This window comes from Montipora foliosa, chromosome 7 (genome assembly GCF_036669935.1).
Source record: "Montipora foliosa isolate CH-2021 chromosome 7, ASM3666993v2, whole genome shotgun sequence".
NCBI lineage: Eukaryota > Metazoa > Cnidaria > Anthozoa > Scleractinia > Acroporidae > Montipora > Montipora foliosa.
In genome coordinates this window covers 30429610-30452109 of record NC_090875.1, presented here as the reverse complement: position 1 = coordinate 30452109, position 22500 = coordinate 30429610, and the positions used below count along the sequence as shown (strand labels likewise).

Below are 22500 nucleotides of genomic sequence, written 5' to 3'. Positions count from 1 at the left end.
TCTCCTAGTTTGACCCTAAAAGTTTCATATGGTTCAACATGGGGTAGAAACTTAGCACTTCAGATTACACTCTAATCAGTTAAGTCTGTTCAAATATAAGTGCTACACGGCCAACGTTGGCAAAAACGTAATCCTTCCTTGAACTTGGACTTGTTCATTGCTGTGACTTTAACATCTTCAGTTCCCACGGCCCGCTCCCGTCTGACCTTGTAGCTCAGTCGGTGGAGCAGCGGTAATCTAACCCGAAGGTCACGGGTTCAATTCCCACCCTGGTCAGAGTTTTTCTCTGTCCTTATGTGGGCTCATTTCCATTAGTAGGGCTAACGCTCACATGTTTCATATTGGGTAGAAACTTAGCACTTCACATTACACTCTAATCAGTTACGTGTAGCCCTAAAAGTTGTTTGTTATTTATTTGTCAGAATTAAAAGTGTCAAATTTAACTGTGGGGGACCATTTTGGTCAACAACCCATCAGAAATTAAACGGTTTTCTCTTGTTCCAGGATGAATGCCGCGCGGGATGCATCACGGGAAGAGTTCTACATCTGCACGTCCCCACCCTGGCAAGGATCGCTTGCTGCTACATTCACCAAGGTTAAAACAAAGCATCTTTCTACCCGAAGGGGTTAAATGGGCATACTTGAATTTTGGCTGTCAGCTGAATTCTCAGACATTGCTCAAAAACGTGAATTAAGGACGGTGCCTAGTATTGTTATTGCGCATACGTTCAGCGCATCTCGAGATACTCGGATTTCCTATCGGTGATGCTCACTAATACAGGGATATTTTTGCGCGGTTTAAAACTATCCGGAGAAAGTAGATCTTAGTAAGTACTCTTGGTATCCAAAAAGAAAACTGGGGGTAACCATGCATTTTTGAGAGATAATTAAGCTTCAATTTGAGAAAGAACGCCATACATTGCTTTGTATTTTAAAGCTTTTTACAAATATTATTCATCAATTATCTTTGAAAAATGCGCGGTTACCCCCAATTTTCGTTTTGGATTTCAATAACAATTGTTAAGATCTACATTTCCTGCATAATCACACACCGGGGAAAAATATCTTTAATTAGTAGGCACCGTCCTTAATTAGAATCAGAAACCGGGTGCTTTTTCAAGTATGGACCTTATTCGCGCGGCAGCCATTTTGGCCACAGACAATAGATTTCGTACCCCGAGCCTCGTGTTAAAATGTTTGGGAACTAGTTTCGGTGCGCAAAAACAATGTTTTCAATCCCTCAGGACTCAACATGGCCTACGTGTGATTAAGGGATATATTTTTACGTACCTAATGTAATGTCCGTCATTTGGAAATAATGCCGTGACTACCATATAGGGATCTGATTCTAACGTCTCATTGTTTTGCTTTCCAAATGGAGTTCAAGTAAAGAAAAAATCATTGACGTTGAGTATTGTTACTCACATTAGGACAACTGAAAAAGGCGCTCGAAAGTACAGATCAAGCCATCTTACTCGACTTTAGGAATCCAGTAAGTGATATAACTCTCTTAAGCTGCGTGCAAAAGGACGCAACAACTCCAACCATTGTTGGAAGTTGTTTATTCCCCAGATGTTGCATAGTGTTGGCAGTTGTGTGCAAACGAACGCAACAACTACCGATATTGTTGGGAGTTGTTGGTTCTTCAGACGGTTGGATAGTGTTGGCAATTGTGTGCAAACGCACGCAACAACTCCCTACAATGTAATGAAGTGCAGTGTGTTATGGAAAGGGTACGACCCACAAGACTTTGCAAACTTACAAAATTCGGCTGCCATCTTGTTTTCAACATGTTAGTGCGTTTGTACCTCCATGTGGACACCATATCTAATGCGCGTCCGTGGCCCCAACAATGTTGGAAGAGCTGTACCAGCAGGATCCAACATTGTTGCGCCACGCTTCGGCGATCACGGAACAAAAGAAATGTTGGGAGTTGTTGGCTCAAAAGTTTGTTCAGTTTCAAACTCGTGCAACAATTGCAACTCCCATGCAAACGAACGCAACAAGTTACACCCAACAATGTTGCGAATGTTTGCACGGAGCTTTAGTTTGCACAAAGATCAAATGTTAGGATTTCTACGTTACGCGGATTTTACATCCTAAAGTCTTTTTCTCCATCTCATGAGATTGTCGTTGCGAGTTGTTGGGAGTTGCAATTGTTGCTCGAAGTTTGAAACTGAACAAACTTTTGAGCCAACATTTCTTTTGTTCCTTGATCGCCGAAGCGAAGAGACTTTAAAACTTTAAAAGTGCTTCGAATAGCAGTTTTTTTTCTTTTTGCTTCCAGGGTATTTGTGGTCGCGCGAGGCAATGAAATAAATAAGACAGTGTATAAATTCATTTAGAATTCAAATTTGAAACGTCTCCTCGTTTGACAGCGCAACCCACGTTAAACGGACATGCAACGGAATCTTAACTAAAAACGCCAAGAAATTAGAAATGTCTTCAGTGGCATAATAATATAAGCCAATGTGAGTGCGCATCAGCAACCCGAATCGTATTTTATACTTATGATTTTCACCTGAACTGAGCAGCTTGAGCTAGCTTAGGCTGGCATGCAGAAATTAAATTACAAGGGATCCTGTTGAAGGCCCTATATAGTCTTGAGACGAATTCAGCTCCTTGTCACTGTATATACCTCTAAAACTATCCATCAACGGTTGTGAAAGCTTTGAATCCCAAGTGAAGGCCAATGTGGCCTCTTGTTTTGATGCGAATGGCTTCTGAAAGGAAAGTGTATTCAGCATTAACTTAGTACCTACAAGCCGAATATATAACTCTCATGTAAACTGTTATTGCATATTTCCTACTCGATCTATCATTTCTTTGAATATTGACTTTGTATCTGCAAGTCTAATAGTTAGGACTCCTGCACAGGATGAAGCCACGTGCCAGCCTACATAGTAAACATAGTAAACATTGAAATTGTCGTTCGCTTTTGAGACCTCTTAGCTTGTGAACCACTCTTAAGATGCTGTGCTAAGTTGGCTAATTCGTTTTCATTACAGGATTTGTACTGCGTCAGATCACTGGTAAACTTCCTTCTCCAGCGACAGAAAAAGGTACAAAACACATAATCAATGAAATGGCATTTCTCTTCTGACTAGCATTATTCTCGCTCTTAGGGTGCGTTCGATTGACCGTATTCCGGAATAAGAATACATGGTATATTAGTTAGAAATTCCTCGTTTTTACGGATATTCACATTAAAATTGTCAAACGTCCGCTAAAACGCTATTTTAAACATATTTTTATTATCCTTGCTGCTTTGAAACGCGCCAAACATACTGTTTTCATCATCACTCCACGTATTCTTATGCCGGAATAGGGTCAATCGCACGCGCCCTTAATTTACTTGATGTACAAGACGTCGTTCAAGTGGGATGCACTTGTTGACGTAAAACGCTACATGGAGGGTCATTTCCAGTTGTTACCGATGACTGAGGCCGAGTGAGAGTCACAAGAATCTCATTTGTGAAACTGAGTAGCTGGACGCAAAATAGGAAGCCGGAAAATACGATGGCGACAATAACGACGGAACTCCGGCCAATTTTACACGGGGTCTAGCACAGGCATCCCACGCAACAAGAATGTTTTACAATCAATAAACACTCTTACCCTGCGATCAGGCACACTTTTCTTTAGACAGGGCGCGAAAAGATGCCCTGCCTAAAGAAAAGTATGGCTGATCGCAGGTTACAACACTCTACGCACCTATAGCTTGATCTGTATCACATTTACAAACATTCGGCTTCGCCTCGTGTTTCTGAATGTGATACAGATCTGCCGCGGATATTATATATAATAGTTATGCTCCAAAAGGGTTCCCGGCCCCGTCGACCAGTACAATCGTCTGGCGTTAGAAAGAGTAAAATATAATGACCTGAACCTAGGTTAATGGTCTTTAATGGTCTGGCTCCCGCGAAGCGAAGGTTTTCACGTGACGTTATCGCCGTCGTGTTGGTGAACGAAAACAAAAGATCTCTCACTTGCGTCTTTTGTTCGTCCATCATAAGTCGTACTTTCTCTATTGTTATTGGTGTCTCTAGAGGTTGGTTGAAAACGTCCTATAGATAGAACATCCCAATTAGTAATCCCAAAGTCGAGGAAAAAGGAGCACTCGTTTTCTTTTCGAGCATCCCCTAGTCACCATCGACTGAAGAAAATGCGTCCTATCGTTCATAGGCCTTAATCAAGTGGCGGCCATTTTAAAAGCTTTTGTTCTTGCGCACAGAAACTCGTCCCAAACATTTCATCTAGAGTCTTGCGGTACAAAATCTATTGTCTATGGCCAAAATGGCCGCAGCGCGAATAAGGCTCATTGACCATGGTTGATCATGGTTAATTACTATTTTACGACTCCTCCACCGAATATAATTGCCTTCGTAAATATGGACTCTGTGCATAAATCATAGGCCGTAGATTATTTTTCTAATGTTTGTCCACCATTCATGCATAGTGTAATTGGAATCAACTTTTTTAAATATATGTATTTATTTATATCCAATGATTGCCGGCTAATGGACCTCTTTAGCTTGCACGTTTTGTTTTCCCATTTCAGACTACGTGATGTTCCCAAGAGAATTTTCCTTTCGTGTTCTCCTAAGTTATGCGTACATTTACGCATGCATACGACGACATTTGAAAGAAACTGTTTCCAAGAGTCACATGAGCGAGCATGCGCGCAGTAAATTACGCGTCCTTCCACTTTCTCTAGAACAAGAACGATCTCGACATATTAATGCAATGAATTTTAAGCCGCTATTTGGCTTATGTGTACCAGTTCTGGACATGGTACAGCGCACACTTAGTTTATTCAGAAGTATGTTATGTAGTATCGGTCATTTGATCCACATACGGGAAGTTAGAAGAGTGGGAAAGAAATAGAAGAGGATTGCATTTGTTCTAGAGTTGTTGAGTTAAGCTTAAATGCGGCCTGAACACGGTTATAATTGATTGCCAAGTACAGATACAATATTTTACTGTAAAGTCTGAATTGACAATTATGAAGATACAAAGTAAGGGTTACTGTTTTTATTGTATATGTAAATATAAATTTAAGTGAAGCTATGATCCTCGCAGTTATGAAGGCAATTTTAGCAATTGCGTAAAGAAGCATGAAAAATTCAGAACTTGACGGGGTTTGAACCCGTGACCTCGCGATACCGGTGCGACGCTCTAACCAACTGAGCTATGAAGCCACTGACGTTGGGAGTTGGTCATTTGTGGGTTCCAATGTTCCCGTGAGCAATGAATCAACGATGAAATGATATATGAAATGGATCATATATGAACTGCGGATATGAAATCAAGTGAAGCTATGATCCTCGCAGTTATGAAGGCAATTTTTGCAATTGCGTAAAGAAGCCTGAAAAATTCAGGACTTCAACGGGGTTTGAACCCGTGACGTCGCGATACTGGTGCGACGCTCTAACCAACTGAGCTATGAAGCCACTGACCTTGGGAGCTGGTCTTTTGTGGGAGCGTCGCACCGGTATCGCGAGGTCACGGGTTCAAACTCCGTTAAAGTCCTGAATTTTTCAGGCTTCTTTACGCAATTGCAAAAATTGCATTCATAACTGCGAAGATCATAGCTTCACTTGATTTCATATCCGCAGTTCATATATGATCCATTTCGTAGATCATTTCATCGTTAAAAATAAATTTCATATTTCATAATGGAAAACATTTGAAATAGTTTCATTTATTCTCCATTACCAACCCCTCTAACGAATTTGTCGAATAAGTAAACCTCAAAATCTGTTTATCCTCAGGCGCTATCGGACGCAAGCTATGCTATTCAGTTAAACTCAAATCACGTTTGCGGCTGGCTGCTCAGAGGATTGCTAAGAAAACTTAAGGTAAAGGGTGCAGAAGGACAGCTATGTCTTGAAAACTTTTATTTATTCTGAGGGAAAGACATCATCGTGGTTATGAAGCAACTTGAGCGCAGTTTCGAAAGAAGCCTGAAAAAATCCAGGCTTTTGAACGAGACTCGAACCCATGCAACGCTGCACTTGCTATACCATCTGAGCTATCAGGCTATCTGGGAGCTGATCACTTGCAAGTTCGAATTATATCCTGACTCGTCCCTAGTCGTCTCTCCTCGCTTTCATCCTTCCTATCACTCCCCGTGCGCGCCACTCGTTAATACAAGCAAGACGACTGGGGACGAGTCAATATTGTATCCAGTGAATAGCGGTATTTTTCTTGTTTAGAAACATTGACGTCACATTTCTTTTGATATTCAAATTTGCCAACCACGGAACAAAAGAAGTCATTGTTCCATACCCAATTAAGTTCAGGCTGGCATATTGATGACAATGGGTGACGTCACAAGAAACATCGTTATATGAGAAAGAACTATTTATTTGGGAATTAGTTAATGGTTATGTTCCAAGTTAGATCGAGTTCAGTCGAATAACTCACGTTAAAAAGTTGTTGTTGTTGTTGTGTTTGAGTGGATTTGCCACAAGTCGACCTCACATGTCATCCCGTTTGTTCAAAGGACGGATAATGTAGCTATAATGTTTTCCAGTGGATAAGTCACTATCCGATAGTTTCGATCTTTGCGAAGATTTCATTATTTGCCCACGTCACCGCGGATATTCACACTCTAAGCACATCTATGTAAAGGCGTGGTGTATGAAAACCTTGGCCAACGCTTAACGGCGCGTTTATTTTACACTCTGGATTCTCTGATTGGACCTGACGTCACGGCGGGCATGTTGGTGGAAAGAACAATAGTGAAAACGTTTTTTGGGAATCATGATTACGCAAGAAACTTTCGCTATATTTTCTATTTCTTTTGGCACCAACATGGCCTTCTTATGATATGCCAGGTGATCTGGTGACGTAATTCGGAGGACTGGGGAGAACAATTTCAACGCCGTATCCCACAACCGCGCGCGGCCTTATTTTCGAATTCGACTGGCAGAGGCGAGGTTAGATCTTGTCGGGTCTACTTGAATGTTCATTCAGTAACAGGAAAATGTGGTAGACACGTAATGATCTGTTGAGTTTTGGCGATGGCAATACTGCAGGGAGTTTGGAAACAACACCCAAGGCCGCGTGCGGTTGTGGGATACGGCGTTAAAATTTTTCTTCCCGGTCCTCCAAATTACGTCACCAGATCACCTGGATGAGTGCAATCAAAGAATAGTGACTTACTCTTCGAAGCGATACTCACCGTTACGACACCTATTGTCATTAACGTGCCGACCGGAGATCTATCGGCTGCCGAAACAATCTTTTTTCTTGTTCTGCGGCTGGCAAAATTCAAATATCAAAGTAATTGTTTGTTTATAAACAGTGAATATCGATATATCCACCAAATAAAGTTAAACGGTCTTTAAAGAAGTGAGGCCAAGATTTTAGGATCATGATTTGTGCGGGGGAAGAACACTCGCTTTTCATTAATGTAGCCTGGGTTCGATTTAATGGCTAACTGATGGCCATCTAGTAAGAATGACATAATGAAATATTGAGGTCACGCTATCCTGTCACGCTGATAGGGGAAGTAACCAAGTGATCACGAATGACTATGTATCAGTGGCAAGAACAATCGTAGCAAGTTTATCTTGTATTACGTAATGGACCACCTAATCATAAATATTATACAAATAATAATCATAAAAAGGATGGATGAACGTATTAGACCAAGCACTGATTTTTCTTTACAGAGAGGCTTAAGAGATAAAATGAAAGAGAGAAGGCAAGAACCCGACCTTATCAAGGTATCCTATTTACAAACTACACCCCAAATCACCATTTTTAAAACGTTAGGCGCGTTCACACTAGGAACCCCGGAGAAAAAAAACCTTAATCTTGGTACTCATCTAAGAAACAATGGTATTCGGGAAGCAGGAACTCGTGAGCTAGAGCTTGCCTCTCCCATTCAAGCCCTATCAGTGAGTCAACCTTTGCGTGTATCTTGTATCTTTCTGTTCTTAGAATGCCACGAGTTCTTTGCTACACTTACTGTGGAGAAAGGCCAATCAGAATAAGGTTATTGTCAAACGAAGACAAAAATAGCAAAAACAACGTATGAAAATTTAAGTAAATGTTAGTATTCTGTTGAGGAGTTAGTGCTAAACATAGAAAGATGAGCACACAGTTTGACTCAAGGCTGTACTGGATAGGGAGGCTCCTAGTCAAGGGTCCCTGGGGGACAAGAATATTTCTCTGCTCGCGCTCCTTGCGCATAAGGCCCCAAATTTGCGTTTTCATATCAGTGTAAACAACGTCATGCTTGTAGAATGTCTTGCGCTTTTTTAGGCCTGTGAAATCAACCCGGATGCAATGATGTTTGTGAACATCAGCGACATGAAGGACCAATTTCAAATCATGTTTGACAGGTATGTACGCCAGTTACTGCGTACTGATCTAAATTAAAGATGCACCTCAAAGGAATGAGACGTCATAGATCAAACGTAGCAGCATTTAATATACCAGTCAGCCCCAAGTAGAGTATACAATATTGTTGTCTCTCTTGCTGTCGGGACCCACCATTGGTAAGAAAAAGTGGTAACCCATCTGGTTTTGGTCACCTTACGACCCCTCCATGTATGCCAATGTGACCAGTATCACGTGACCACATCGCAGGCTCAAGTTTAGAGCTAATCGAGACAAATAAGCCAAAATAACTAAATAAATGCTTACCTTTATAACTTATCACCGATGGAGGTGCATTCGCATTGACGTCACGGCAGCCATTTTGGAGGAAAAATACACAACTGCGATCCCAGGCTCTCTCTGACCGTGAAAGAGGATAAGAGACAAAGCCTGGGTTCCATTTTTGAAGAAAACACAGACGGCAGCCAAGAGGGAGGATAAAAGATTCTATTCTTTTGAAAATTAATTTCTTTTTGTGCTTATTGTTTGAATTGTTTCTTTAAAGCAATATGGCTGCTACTCAGGGGAACAAACAAGGAGATTTCTCCTAGCTAGTAAAAAATCGACACTGAACATATCTCAGCAAGGAATCGTCTGACGTAATGCGGCGAGTTAATTATTTATATGTGATCACGTATGTGCTTGGATAAAATGAATGACACAACAACTTTAGCCAAATTGAAAAGCAGACGCCTTTAATTAACCCACAAGTGTCAATCTCTGTCTTTTGACCTTGGCCCATCAGTTTACTGTGTTACTACGAAAACCCCCGATCTCTGGAATGGGCCCGAATTACCAGGTAATTGCCCCGCCCACTTTCGCTTGTAAATAGTTCAAATTCTTGAGAGGTGCTGTGTTCGATGCTACTTTTCAGGCCAGGGAACCTTTCTTGCACTCGAAATAACAGCGAGTGCATGGTTGCATTTGCTACCACTTCGCTGGACAAGAACAATTTTATCCATTTCCCCCCGGGGCTCAAGATTTTGAAAACGTATCTTTACATTGTTGTGGTTGTTCCGGTACACCTTGACGGCGAAAGCCGGCTATTGCTCACACCGTGGGAAAGGAATTTCGTCAAAATGTTTAACTGAAGGGAGAGGGGCAGTCACTCAAAAATCCGGGCCCATTCCACACATCGGTGGTTTTCGTAGTATATTAATTTAGAATACGGCTCCCGCCAAATTATGCCCAATCAGATTGGTCCTGATGACCACAACGCCTCTGATTGGTCTGCGATCACGAAGCCCCACGAATGCTCGTGCTTCATGCAAAATCATGGTTGGTACAAAGAACACGGTAATACGAGGAATAGGTAATACCGAAAACCGATGAGCCTCTTCCATCGGAGCTTATGGACTTCTGCCAAAGCATCGAGAAATTAAGGTGGGGAGGAGGGGGGGCGGGGGGGGGGGGGGGGCTTTTTGACAAATACTGAATTATATAAATTTTGTGGCTTTATTTTCTTCCCGTTGTAGATTTCTTCCATCCATTCGTGTGTCCCACACCTTATCTGTCCGTGACGTCATCGTTAATAACATGGTGTCCAATTCTACGCAGCCACAAGAATTATCATCTAAAATATTTATTTGTGGAGTAGCAAAGCCATACAGACAAATTATTGCCTGTCCAACGCGAGAAAATAGGCATTCTAACAGATTCCTCGAAAGATGTCAGTCAGAACCGAGCATGTCGTATCACAAGCAATCTATGACCTGCAACGTTGGTTTGATAGAGAGGCCGACAACAATATCTTCCTCGGATATTTCACGCAAGTCATTTATTCCACAACTAACTCTCAAAGATGTTGTGAGCGTGAAAAGCGCGTGCATTTGTCGTAAAGAAAAGATCATTGGAAAAAGATACAAACATTGCTGGGAAAACGGGCTGCAAGAATCTGAAGTAAGTATTTAGACTTAAGAATATCTCACACCCTAGCCACATGGACATCTTGCGTGTGGAGTCTATGTTTTAGTAAGTTTGGAAAGGTTTGCACAACCATCGAAAGCAAAGATGAATATGTTTTGAGGATTCTCTTCTTAGAATTGTAAAGCCCAACAACTATAACAAGGGGAAAATTGCTCGATCGAGCGAAATGATGTTTAAGGTAATCATTTCATCGTAGGCTTCCAAGAGTATACACGTGCCCATTGCGGACCTATTATTTCGTTTTGTCTTCGGTTTTCCGTGATTTTATTACCAGTGTGCTCGTTTGCCTGTCTGATTCCCACGTGCCTCTAGATGTTTCTTCACATCATGATGTAACATCTTACATATGTTTGTTGTTGTGATCAATTAAAAATGCCCTGCAATCAGGTAGAAGTTGTTGAAGTTGGGAAAAAGGGAAAGAGGACACTTCGTGACGCTTATTAAAATCGTCGTGTATCTAATTGGATGCATTTTCTAGACATATCTGTTATGTGACGTATTAGCCGTGGCGTCAATTGGCTAAGTTAAAGTGGTACTATCACCAAAAAATCAATTCTTCTTGTTCTGTGGATTTCAAAAGCATGTTAACTTAACAGTCAGTGGCCTAAGTCTTAAGGCTTTTTTTAAAAGAAGATATCTGTTTATTTTAACTGGAATGTTCCTATTTAATGCTCCCCGCCATTAATAATATTACTCACTTTGAAATCTTGTGAGAGCTGGATCGAGGAGAAAATGACGTTAAATACTCACTAGGTTAAGAGAACAATGCGTGTGTACGCGACTGAATTAATGTGCAGCACGGAAATTTAGGGCTTTCAGACTTTTAAACTCGTGTTTTTCATATATAATAAGCTGCGTTTACACGCTGAAATTCTAAGCTATTGAGTAAATGACGTCACTTTTCCTAAATCCAACCCTAATCGGTTTAATCGGTCAGTTTAGAACGTGAGAAAAAGCATACCGCGAAATCCAAAACTTACAGTTAAGGTAAACAGCCTTTGGATAAAAATCAAAGCTCAAAATTTTGCCAGTCAGGCGTCAAGCAAACATTTTCAAATTCAGAAGAAAAAAGGGACATATGGTAACACTTTAACAATAATTAGTGAAAGGAGCCGTTCTAGATAGATGATCTGAGAAAACGGCAACGCAGATGAAAGATAAGTTGTCAGCTTTGAGTCATGACCACCTGACCAAACACTGAACTCGTAGGAATGTATAACTGGAAAAATAAAGTTACGTATCGAAGCAAGATTGCTTTATATGTTCAAAAGTTTAAGTGACGGACTCAAGTTTCGTTCATTCTATTTCTTTTCCTTTTAGGACATTTCATACCTAGCAGAGAGAATGTACTCCAGGTAAGAGGATCAAAGGGATATTAACCGCTCAGTGCTCGAAGCTGGTTTGAAAGTTGCTGCCCGTACTACGAGCACTATTAAAAGAAAAAACAAATAATATTCACCTCATCTAGGGTATTCCAAGACAGAAGTTAAATATTTTGATCAAGAGCCGATACAACGTAGATTTGATTTTAGTGGTGTACTCTATTTCGGCTGGCCAAACCAGCCTTCTTCAGGTACAATGGAAGTTTACATTGGATTGCTTCTATGCACATATATATAGTAAATGTATATATAGTATCTATAGTAATTAGGTCAACATCCATTTACTATATATATACATAGAGGCAATCCAATGTAAACTCTTATTGTACCTGAAGAAGGCTGGTTTGGACAGCCGAAATATAGTACACTACTAAAATCAAATCTACGTTGTATCGGCTCTCGCTCAAAATATTTAGCTTCTCAACTTGTAATTATGCCGATCAGATCAAGTCACTGATCCAACGTACACCGACAGGAAGATTGTCCATGTTTGCTTGCTTTAAAACTCTGCTATACCAAGACAGTATTAGATACTGAATTCCATGCAGTGGGTTCCGGATTTCATGTCCTTAATTCCAGATTGCCCCTCTATCGATTCCGGATTCCTGACGTGGCCAGATTCTATATTTTACCGTAGTTCCAAAAAGGCCACTTGAACAAAAATGCCGTAATACTTTTTGCTTGTCTTCCAAAATTTTGCATAAGCATTGTTTCCAGTTTCTCTTGTGACTTACAATACTTCTGCAAAATTTTGCAGCGCAAACAGCATTCTGGTAATTTGGAAAGAGGCCTTTTCTGACTACGGATTTCAGATTCTTCGGACAAAAATTTCCTGGATTACCTATCACAGTGCGACAGTGTCGTTAACACTTTGAATTTCTTTTTTCAGGAAATGGCTACAAGATCAGATACCAACAAAAATTCCAGACATGGCTGGCTGTCGAAAGCTTCCATAATGAGACTAAAACGAACACCACATGCAACAAATTGTACTGGATATAAACCCAACCTCCAGAAATATGAATTGAATGCAGAACAAATGGAGAACGACAAAGGAGCACAATTCTTAATCCAGCCAATGACCATTACACAGCAATCAAAAAGGGAAATTATTGGAATTATCCTACTACTCCTGCACTTTTGAGGACAGCCGCTGTAAGCCCATACCACCTTTTCATAGCGCATCACCGTTGACGCCAAGACCACAAAAAGATCCCCATAGGCAACTATTACTGAAATGTTAACGAAGTAATGCACCGGCGGGAAGGATGATAGAGTAGTTGCTTGGCAAACATTTTCAAAAAAGCACTATTTCATTCGATTCGTAAGTGCGTTTCTTGAGAACAAACATACGTTATTCCTGGCATTTTATCTTCATAAGGATGACCTTTCAAAGCATAAGACTGTACTATCACTTCGTTATTCGCCACTTCGAAACATGTTTGAGGCCAGCCTTTCAGAATAAAGGGTCGCAGTTTAAGAAATGGATTTCGAGATTTTTGAGAAACTCACTTGTGAACGCTTTGGGTAAACGCATTCTGTTATGCAGGTTGTTTCTCGGCATAATATTATGGTAATGTACCATTTGTAGGCGTGAAACAAGCTTCAGAATAGATAACAAAGAACAAAAAAACTAATTTATTCTGCCGTGTCCTGGCTCTTTCACACATGCACAATTAAACGCAAACATATTTCAAATTCCTTTAACGTACATCTACCGCACTTGCTTTTACTCTGAAAAAGAAACGTCATTTCCCATAAAATTTGAAATCGTGACTGCATATTTGCTGAACTTCGCTAAGAAGTCGTGCCGATTTTAAAAGTCAACTACGAGAGTGGTGCGCGTTTGTGAAGGTAGATGGAATTCAATGAAAAGTGACTAAGAAGTTGCAAGTACACGAGTGGTTTCTGTCAGTCGACTTGGACTGGTTTAACTAACCGTTGCAGTAAACAAGAAGAGACTACAACATCGTCTAACCGTGACAACGAAAACACTTATTCATGCTTTTCAATGGCCTGTCAGTCTGGTGAGTGAAGCGTTCTTTAGCTATATTAGATTCCTTTGCACTTTACGCTCCAGAAACCTCATATCTTCTTCTACTTATTCAAAACAAAGATCATCATTATCAGACGTTTTTCTATCTGCAGTGAGCGACAAAAGTAGTTGAGACACTCTTAGGAAAAGACACTTTTAAATACTTAGGCATTTGTTCTATTTTATTTGCATCTAGCGTTAATTCTCTGATACCCTCGGCCCCCCAATTCAATGTTGTGTAGGCGCTGTGGTCTGTGCAGTCGAAGAAATAGAAAAATCAACATTGTTTTGGGGGAAAGAGGGAGGAAATGTATCCAAGACGCAGAAAATCGAATTTTACTGCCAAGTGTCTCAACACTTTTGTCGCTCATTGTCTGAAACAGTAAACTTGTTTTTATTTTCAATAACCGGTGTAGTACTTAATTGAAATTCCTGGCATCGCTTTATTCCAGGATTTGGGTTCTTCTCATGGAAAAATTATGGCACGCTTACTCATCAGTACAAAAATTTAAGGAAATTATCACCTTTTTTGGAAGTGAAATCTTGCGTGACATTCGTGCGTGACATCGTCAATTTAGGGTGTTGGTCATCTCCACCTTATTTCTCTCCGAAAAAGGAATGAAATAATAAAGTAATTGTTGAAATACAAACTACTGGTGGTACTCCCAAAGCAGGCTATCTTGGAGTAATTCAAACGATCGCTGTACAGCAAAATCAACGGGTAACCACGGTCAACCACTGGTAACCATGAACTGACTAAATCAATATTAATGTAAATGTAATTTCAAATTAATTCTACTTCCAACTGAAGATGGTCGTTGCACGACCGAAACATGTCTTGCAAATTTAATTTCAAATGTGTCGTCACTTTCAAAAAAATTGTTGTTTGTCTGCTTCTTTGGAGATCTTTTGGAAATTAATAGTATCCTTTTTACCATCATTTGGTTACCCGTGGTTACTCGTGGTCACCGGTGAAAAAACTACATTTATCTGCATTAAATAATCGTTATTACAGGCTGAATTGAAAAAGGAAGGAATAACTTTGTACAATAGGAACTAAAATGAGACACTATGTTATAAAAGTAACTTTTGGGCTCAGAAGGCACGTTTTTATTGGTTTAGCGACAGTTAACCGTGTGTAATGACATCATTTTTACATCACACTTGCGTGGTAGAAGCATTCCGTTAACAGCATTCTGCTCAGCGGACAAAATTACATAAGATCACTTGTTTCATCACGCTTTTGAACTTCATGTCGTGACTTCTCAATGGTAAAGCGTTAAATACAGAATAAATTAATTAACTTTTCCACATAAATGGTTTACCAATGGGAAACCGTTGGAAATTCGCCGAGTAAAAGTGTAAAAAGCACTAAAACCATTGGTTGATATAAAATTTGATGTGCTCAGTACAATGCCCTTATCAAAATGATATGTACATATTGCTGTGACGTCATTATGAGGCCATTTGTAATGGTAAAGTATTGTATTGAGATCAGACATGGAGAGATTTTTGCCAAAGAACGATACAATTTCTGTTTTTTCGTCAAAATATGACAACTGAATAGAGAAACACTTGTAGCCATGATGGCATAGTGAGAATTGCGATGAATGAAAGTGAGGTAGACACTCTTTGAACGTTTTAAAAGTGAAAAAGTGCAATAAGCACTGAATATGGGCTAAATATGGCTAAATATGGATCCATTTATTAATGGCATACACCAGGTTTCGTCTTAGTATCGGAATTTCGGTGAGAAATAAAAACACTTGTCACTTTTTCTTTAGTCAGGAATCACTCTTAACCACGCATTTAGTCGCTTTTGGAAAAATAAACTTGCTAGAGCTTGGATATATAAAGGAAATCACCACAATTTGCTTAAATAGCCCCCAGACAATGAGCGACAAAAGTGATTGAGACACTCTTAGGAAAAGACGCTTTCCGATACTTAGGCATTTGTTCTATTTTATTTGCATTTAGCGTTAATTCTCTGATACCCCTGGCCCGACACAGAAAGGGGGAGGGAATGTATCCAAGACGCAGAAAATCGAATTTTACTGCCAAGTGTCTCAACACTTTTCTCGCTCATTGTAGCTCACGGCATTGTGTGGAGTAGGTAATCAATAACTAACCGGACCAATGTTTGCTTTCAAAGAAAGTTAAAATACTATTAGCCAACATAGACACCGAAATCACGAAAGACTTGAATTTCTAATAATGTTGAGATTCATTCAGGCCTCATTAGAACGTCAACTGGGTTGCCAGTATGGCAATTCCAGTCGCAAAAAAAGGTAATATTTCTCCGTTGTTTAATTTTTTTCTGTGTCGGTAAAAGTCTTGTCTGTCACTCCCCTGCTAAGTGGTGTCTTTGTGCACAGAGTCTTCTGTGCGTATTTTGTTAGGTTTGAGGGGGTTGGGGTAATGCGCAGATTTCTCTGGAGCACACAGGAGAAGATTTAATTAACCTGCAATGGAGTCGAAAGTCATTGTAACGCGAATGGCGTTTTAGGGCATCTTTAAACAAAATATACCCTTATGGAGCTCAAAAATGGAACGTCAATTGGGTAACTGGACTGCGACAACAATCTTTCGCCCGTCGAGCCGAGTGTGGTGTTATGTACAACACTAAAACCAAACGGAAAATTCTCTGGTAACTTATGGGTTCAACAAAGACAGAGAAGGAATCGAACACCTTAAGTGGACCTGTGATCTCTGTTGTCTGGCTATTTGTATTTATTTGTACTCAACTCTGCGCAGTCTTCCGGTAACAATTGGAAATTTCACTAATTCTTGTTTCCTTTCACTGGCGTCGAAAGTCAATGTAACGCGAATGGCGTTTTAGTGGATCTTTAAACAAAATACATCCTAATGGAGCTCAAGAATGGAACGTCAATTGGATGAACAAGATAGGCGGTGAAAAATAAGTATCTGGAATCTTTTAAGCGACGAGTAATGGTCTCCGACAACAATTTAATTTTTCGCCGTTGGATATCAAGTGAGCTTTGTTTCTACTATTTTACTAACTTGGTATTATATACAACACTGAAATCAAAAAGCAATTTTTTTTTTATGGATTTAACAAACAATGAGGGAATCGAACGCCTTGAATGCATCACAGTGTTTACTGAAGTCGCATCTAAGTTGCTTGGCAATTTACAATTATTTTGTACTCAACTCTGCAAAGGTAAAAAACGATTGGAAATGTGACAGTGAAGAATTACTTGATTGAAAGCTTGTTGTCTCTTTTGTGCGTCATTATTTACTGCCAAAGTTCTTTCGAAAATGGTTTGATGTGAACTGTCAGAAATTTCTTTAATTGCATATGCTTTGTGACACGGATTCTGTGTCTTGTTTGAACGCACGCAATTGAAATAGGAAGGGTTTTTTGCCTGTAATAGACCCATATCACTCAATGTCCAAACAAAAGATTTTGCCCGTCGAACCTTTCATTCAGTGTGAGGCTGGACGGGCAAAGACAATGCAACGACAAAGCCTTTATTCCCCACGGACTCCAAAATGACCGCCGCGTGATAAAGGTGAATAGATGTTGTTTGTTTCAATAAATTTTTCGCTGGAAAAGGTTTTTGTGAGATTTCCAGCCTTTGTAAATTTTAATTTCATGTTGTGCAATTTTCGAGCTTAATAAATTTGCATACGTCGGATGAAATGTGATACGGGAGGATTTTTGTGGACTGTAAGCAGCGCGTGCACAAGTAACGAAAATAAACAGGTCTGTTGGAAGCGTGCTTTCAAGAGCTTCAACAAATTGAGCCCCAAATTCAGCAAAAAAGTGTGACGCTGATGAATAATAAAGTAGCTGCTATTTCCAAAACGATGGAATTACCTGGTGACAAATAACCTGGTCTTGGAGAGTAAAGTTTTGATTTTGCAGAAACAATGATCAATCTCAAGAGTTGGGCGATTGTGATCTTTGTGTTGAATTCGCACATTTCTTGTTAAACTTTATAACACTTGAAAGAAAAAGAAAACTAACAAAAACAAAAAGCCGGTATCTTGCCATCATTTGACACAAATGCCTCACTGTTTCGCGAGTAAACACGCCGCCCGTGGAAATCGATGTCCCGATTTACTTGTGCAGCCAAAAGTACAATAAAAAAATTGAACGTAGCAAAAATCTCGCAAACTGTTTTTCGCTGATGGCAAAATATTTTATTCTCTATCGACCGTTCTGAAAACTTCCTTCTGCTATTCCTAAAATCTGTGTACCAATATTTATTTACTTTTGCATCAATATTTGTTTTGCATAAAGCAAGCTAACAAAATCTGTACCTTGCTTAGTTCGCATTTTTGAGCGTTAAAATAGAATTTTCGGTTCTATGCTTCTGTTACAAAGTGGTATATTTCTAGGTCACCCATCTAGATACTAACCCCGCCGGAGTGGGATTAATTTCGGTGAAATTTAGTATTACAACGCTGTCACACGCTCGGAGTGCACGCTTAAACTTGTGGTGAAAAGAAGTTGTGAGGGAACTTAAAAATGATCAACATGTCAGCCTAGAAGCCAATTTTTCTCGATTCCTTTTATTTTCTTCATTTTTTTTTACTTTAGTACTTTGCTAGTAACCACATGTCTTCTCAGGGGGCTATTTACCTAAGACTTCTACCAAGGCATTACAATGATATACAACACCAAAGCAATGTCGTGTACTATTAGAGCTACATATTACACAAAGACAACTTAAATCTCCTGGAAGAAAAAACGCAGCTCAATTGACAATATCCAATAAAGGGCTGCAGTGTTACTGCACTACCACACGTACGCAATGCGTGCCTATTTTTCTAAAGATGACAGGAATTTTTTCTCTCTGACAAATGATTAATAGGCTGGTAGCCAGGCTTTTAACCTCCGAAAAAGATCTGTTTCGTCGTATGAACGTGTGAGCCAAAGGGCCTCTGCTGGCACGACTTCTGGGTGACCCCTTAAATGGTCTTAATAACCCCTGACTTAAAAAAATTGCCTGGAACGCTGCAGTTCAATACCACCCAACTCAGTCCCTTCTGTTTTTGAGTAACACGTACCACAGCCAACCCAGTGTAATCTCATGTAGCGTCTAGTTATTAAAGAATTGTGTACGTGACCGGAAACGAGTTTTAGTTTTTGTTGCATATAATATCCGGTTATCGTATAGCCAGCGAACGCAGATGTATTTCCGGCGGTCGTTTCTCTCCCACGAAAAATAGCGTCTGCGAAACCGAGCTGCAAAACGATTTCTTTGACAGGGCTCCAGACTAGCGGTAGCCAACTAGCCACAGGCTAGTGAAATTTCAGTTTAGGCTAGCAGATTTTGAGCTTTCAGAAGCCAATGGGGCTAGTAACTATTGTGAAGCAGTGGAGTTCTGGATAAAAACAAAAATAACAATTGTTTCGTATGAATGGGGCAGAAGGAGAGAATAGAAACTAACAAAAACAGAAACTGTGAGCGGGTTCTATGGAATTTACTGCCTTAGAAAATGATAAGTTGAAAAAAAAAAAAAAAATTAAAGAGGCAAACGCGGATTACAGTTTCCCTGCCCCACGTTACGAATGATTAATCACGTGTGAAATCATGCGGAACTTCTCGGCTGCTGTTAAAACCCTAGTTTCCATATGCGCGTAACTCCGTCGCAAACAATCGCAAGCATCTTCCGATAAGTTGATCGCAAACAGTTTGCGTAAATGGAAACACCTTTTACGTTCATCTCAGACCCATTGTCGATGATCGCAAACAAGACGCAAGAGATAGAAAATTCTCTATCGTTACGTATTGTTCGCGACGAGTAGCAACGCAAAAGCGAGGAAACAACGATCTGGAAACACAATCGTAAACTGTTTCTGATTGTTTGCGATCAATCGACGATAATGTTTATGCACGTGATATGTTTTGACGAATAGTAATGAAAGTTGCGTCCGAGTACGATTGTGGTAATGAGCATCTTCCTCAAAACAGTGTGAATTTAATGAATATCATATTAAGAAAATATCGCGCGCCAAATGTACCTGTAGTAAAGTTCTCGATCACGAAGAGCCAGTTCCTGCACTATAATTTGATACTTGGTATGCTGCAGCCATTGCTGCTCCTTGAAAATTTATCGGACTCAAAATCGGTGAAGTCTATTGACAATTCCTCTCTGCCTTCTTCTTGGCAACAACTCCGTTGTTACGTGTAGATATGGAAACAGATCACGTACTTGTGTGGAAGTTGAATCCATAATTTATTTCAAATTAAAAAAAAGAAAGAGATAATGGGCAGCGACTTATCTTGTTTACTAGGAATGGTGAATCTCACATTAAAAGGGGGAAAAGTTGCTTGCGAGCACGGTGATTGATTCCGAAAAACCATTCAAGCACAAAACGCAAGGATTGCTGTTGAAACTATTAAAAAGAAATCTTATATGAGCCAATTCTGTCCTTCCGAATTTCCTTTTTATCCAATGTAAGATATTATTTTCCTGCATTTCGCTGCTTTTGTGCTTCCTGCGTAGAATGGCGCTTTCACGTTGAAATTTCAATCGCAAATAGCTCAGGGAACAGCCTTTCCACAGACCTCCAAACGAGCATTTTAGTTTTATGTGCGGCTTCTTTCTTAATTTACTTTATTCCACGTTTTCCATACTCCAGTGCATTTGTGAGTTGCGAAGATATGGCAATGGTTCCGTGAAAATTGGCCTCAAGGCCGAGAAAACTTTGCCTTTGTGAGAAAAATACGGAAAACCGTACACTCCAGCTTATTTGAGCCGCTGTTGCGAGGATGGATATGAGAATATGGAAATATTTACTAAAAGCGCGGGTTGTGTTTGCAAATGTGAAAATTTTTCGCAATAGTTTTCAGCTAGTGAGCTGAAAAGTTAGTCTCGAGCCCTGTGTGACGTAACTGCTTTTGTTATTTTTGGCCAATCACGTTGCATGAGAGAACAGAGAGTCGGGTGATCTCCGCGCAATTCGTGTCATCGTTGTCACTAGCGAACCTTTGAAACGAAGAACTATAAGTGAAACGCCAAAGAATTAACATTCCCTGCGGTGGCGAATGTTGCATTCTTTGACGGCAAAATGTTTGGTTGCAAAGAAGAAGATAAATGTGTTTGGTAAGAGTGTTTGGACATCTCTTCTTCGATACTTCGAGCCGATTTATGTGGGCTAACTGCCGCACGAAATGCTATTATCGACCCCTACGATACGAGAAAGCCGTATGTAAAGTGACGAGCTTGAAGACTAACTAAAAAGACACTTTGACGATGACATTCTCTTGGAGTTAAGAAGTCTGAACCAGGCCCCGTCCTATCACGTGCGAGTGCGGACTTAACGCAAATCTCATTATAGCATGTGAACAATTAAGTGTGCGGTAGTTACACATTAAGCTGCACAAAAAGCACAGAATACGCCTTGAAATTCCGAAAGCCAACCCCTCATACTTGGCTATCTGACGGAAAACAACAGTACTATTCCATCAAAAACGCTATCAGTCCACTAATGCTGTAAAGAGAACATTTTAGCCTCGAGAAGAAACACAGCATCAAGCTGTGTAATAAAGGATAGAATGCTACATGCTCACTTCTCGCGAGTGACAAACCAATTATGCATTTGGCCATTTCCGAGTTCATGTCTACCTCTTCTTCAAAGCGAGTCTATGTGCTAAGTTTTTGTTGCGAAAATTAGTTTTCATTCATATGTAAAGTAGAACTAATTACCATCACAAAAACTTCGCACTTAGACTCGCTTTGAAGAGGAGGCAGACATGAACTCGGAAAGGACCTATTAAAATGCAGAAGTTTCGATCCGCCATTTGAGCATAACAACTTGAATAACATGCCACTTGCCTGAGTGATACCGAACACTGGTCTCTATCGCTCTCCCTTAACGGCAACTGACGAGATCCCGAAGGATCGAAACCGTGATCTTGCCTGAAAAAAAAACACGGCCATGAGCCTTCTAACTGAAGACGGACCTCTAGCAGTCCCAATAACCTCCAACGAGGAAGATGCCCAAATGGAGATTGAAGCATTATTGCTTTCAGACCATCGCGACTCATGATACAAACGTTTTCAAAGGCGAACGATTCGGAAACAAATCTCAAGTTGCCACCCTTTAGGGGTAAACAAAAAAGGCTTCATCAAGGGCCAAACACTTAGACCTCTCCGTACAAACTCCTCCTGAAAAGAAATTCAAAACTAAAATCTCGCATTTTAGAGAAAGCCTTATTGAACGAGGATAACCAGGAAGCCTGATTATGGCTACACTCTCAGACGTCAAAATTGAGAACAGGAAACAAGCCCTCCTACAGAAATGCAAACAACATAAGCGAATCTTGTCTTTTCTTCACACAATACCGTCCTACGGTGCCTAATCTTAAACAAATACTCTTGCAAAAATTGCATTTAATCCAGCAACAACCGCTACTTAGCCAAATATTTCAAGATCCCCCGATCGCTTCGTACAAAAGGGGCAGGTCCTTAAAAGACATACTCGTTCGAGCCAAACTCTAAGCAGGCTAAAACCGTCCTTAAACACGTGGATTGGAGTTGTGTAGGCCTGTCACACCCATTGTTATCGCGTGTTCCCTGCGTGTTTGTTCTGGAGATTTATGAGCCTAATTCTGATTAGCTAAGAATCTTACGTCACAGAAATCGTTTTACAGCTCGGTTTCGCAGACGCTATTTTTCGGGGGAAAGAAACGACCGCCGGAAATACGTCTGCGTTCGCAGGCTAGTTATCGTATGACTCTTTAACACATCTCACCACGCTAATATTCTCCCGGTATTGTTAAGAAA

At 40.2% G+C, this 22500-nt stretch overlaps 1 protein-coding gene across 2 annotated transcripts in view; it reads left to right on the top strand.

Annotated features, from left to right (window-relative positions):
* Positions 1-15574, top strand: part of LOC138010634 (uncharacterized) — a 19962-nt gene extending 4388 nt beyond the window's left edge. For both annotated transcript variants that reach the window (XM_068857606.1, XM_068857607.1), the window contains exons 4-12: positions 505-595; positions 1431-1492; positions 3009-3062; positions 5775-5861; positions 7683-7736; positions 8278-8357; positions 9870-10293; positions 11641-11675; positions 12592-15574. In XM_068857606.1, the coding sequence (XP_068713707.1) occupies positions 505-595; positions 1431-1492; positions 3009-3062; positions 5775-5861; positions 7683-7736; positions 8278-8357; positions 9870-10293; positions 11641-11675; positions 12592-12658 (954 nt within the window). In that variant the 3' untranslated portion in view covers positions 12659-15574. The remainder of the gene's footprint in view (positions 1-504; positions 596-1430; positions 1493-3008; positions 3063-5774; positions 5862-7682; positions 7737-8277; positions 8358-9869; positions 10294-11640; positions 11676-12591) is intronic.
* Positions 15575-22500: the final 6926 nt, after the last annotated feature.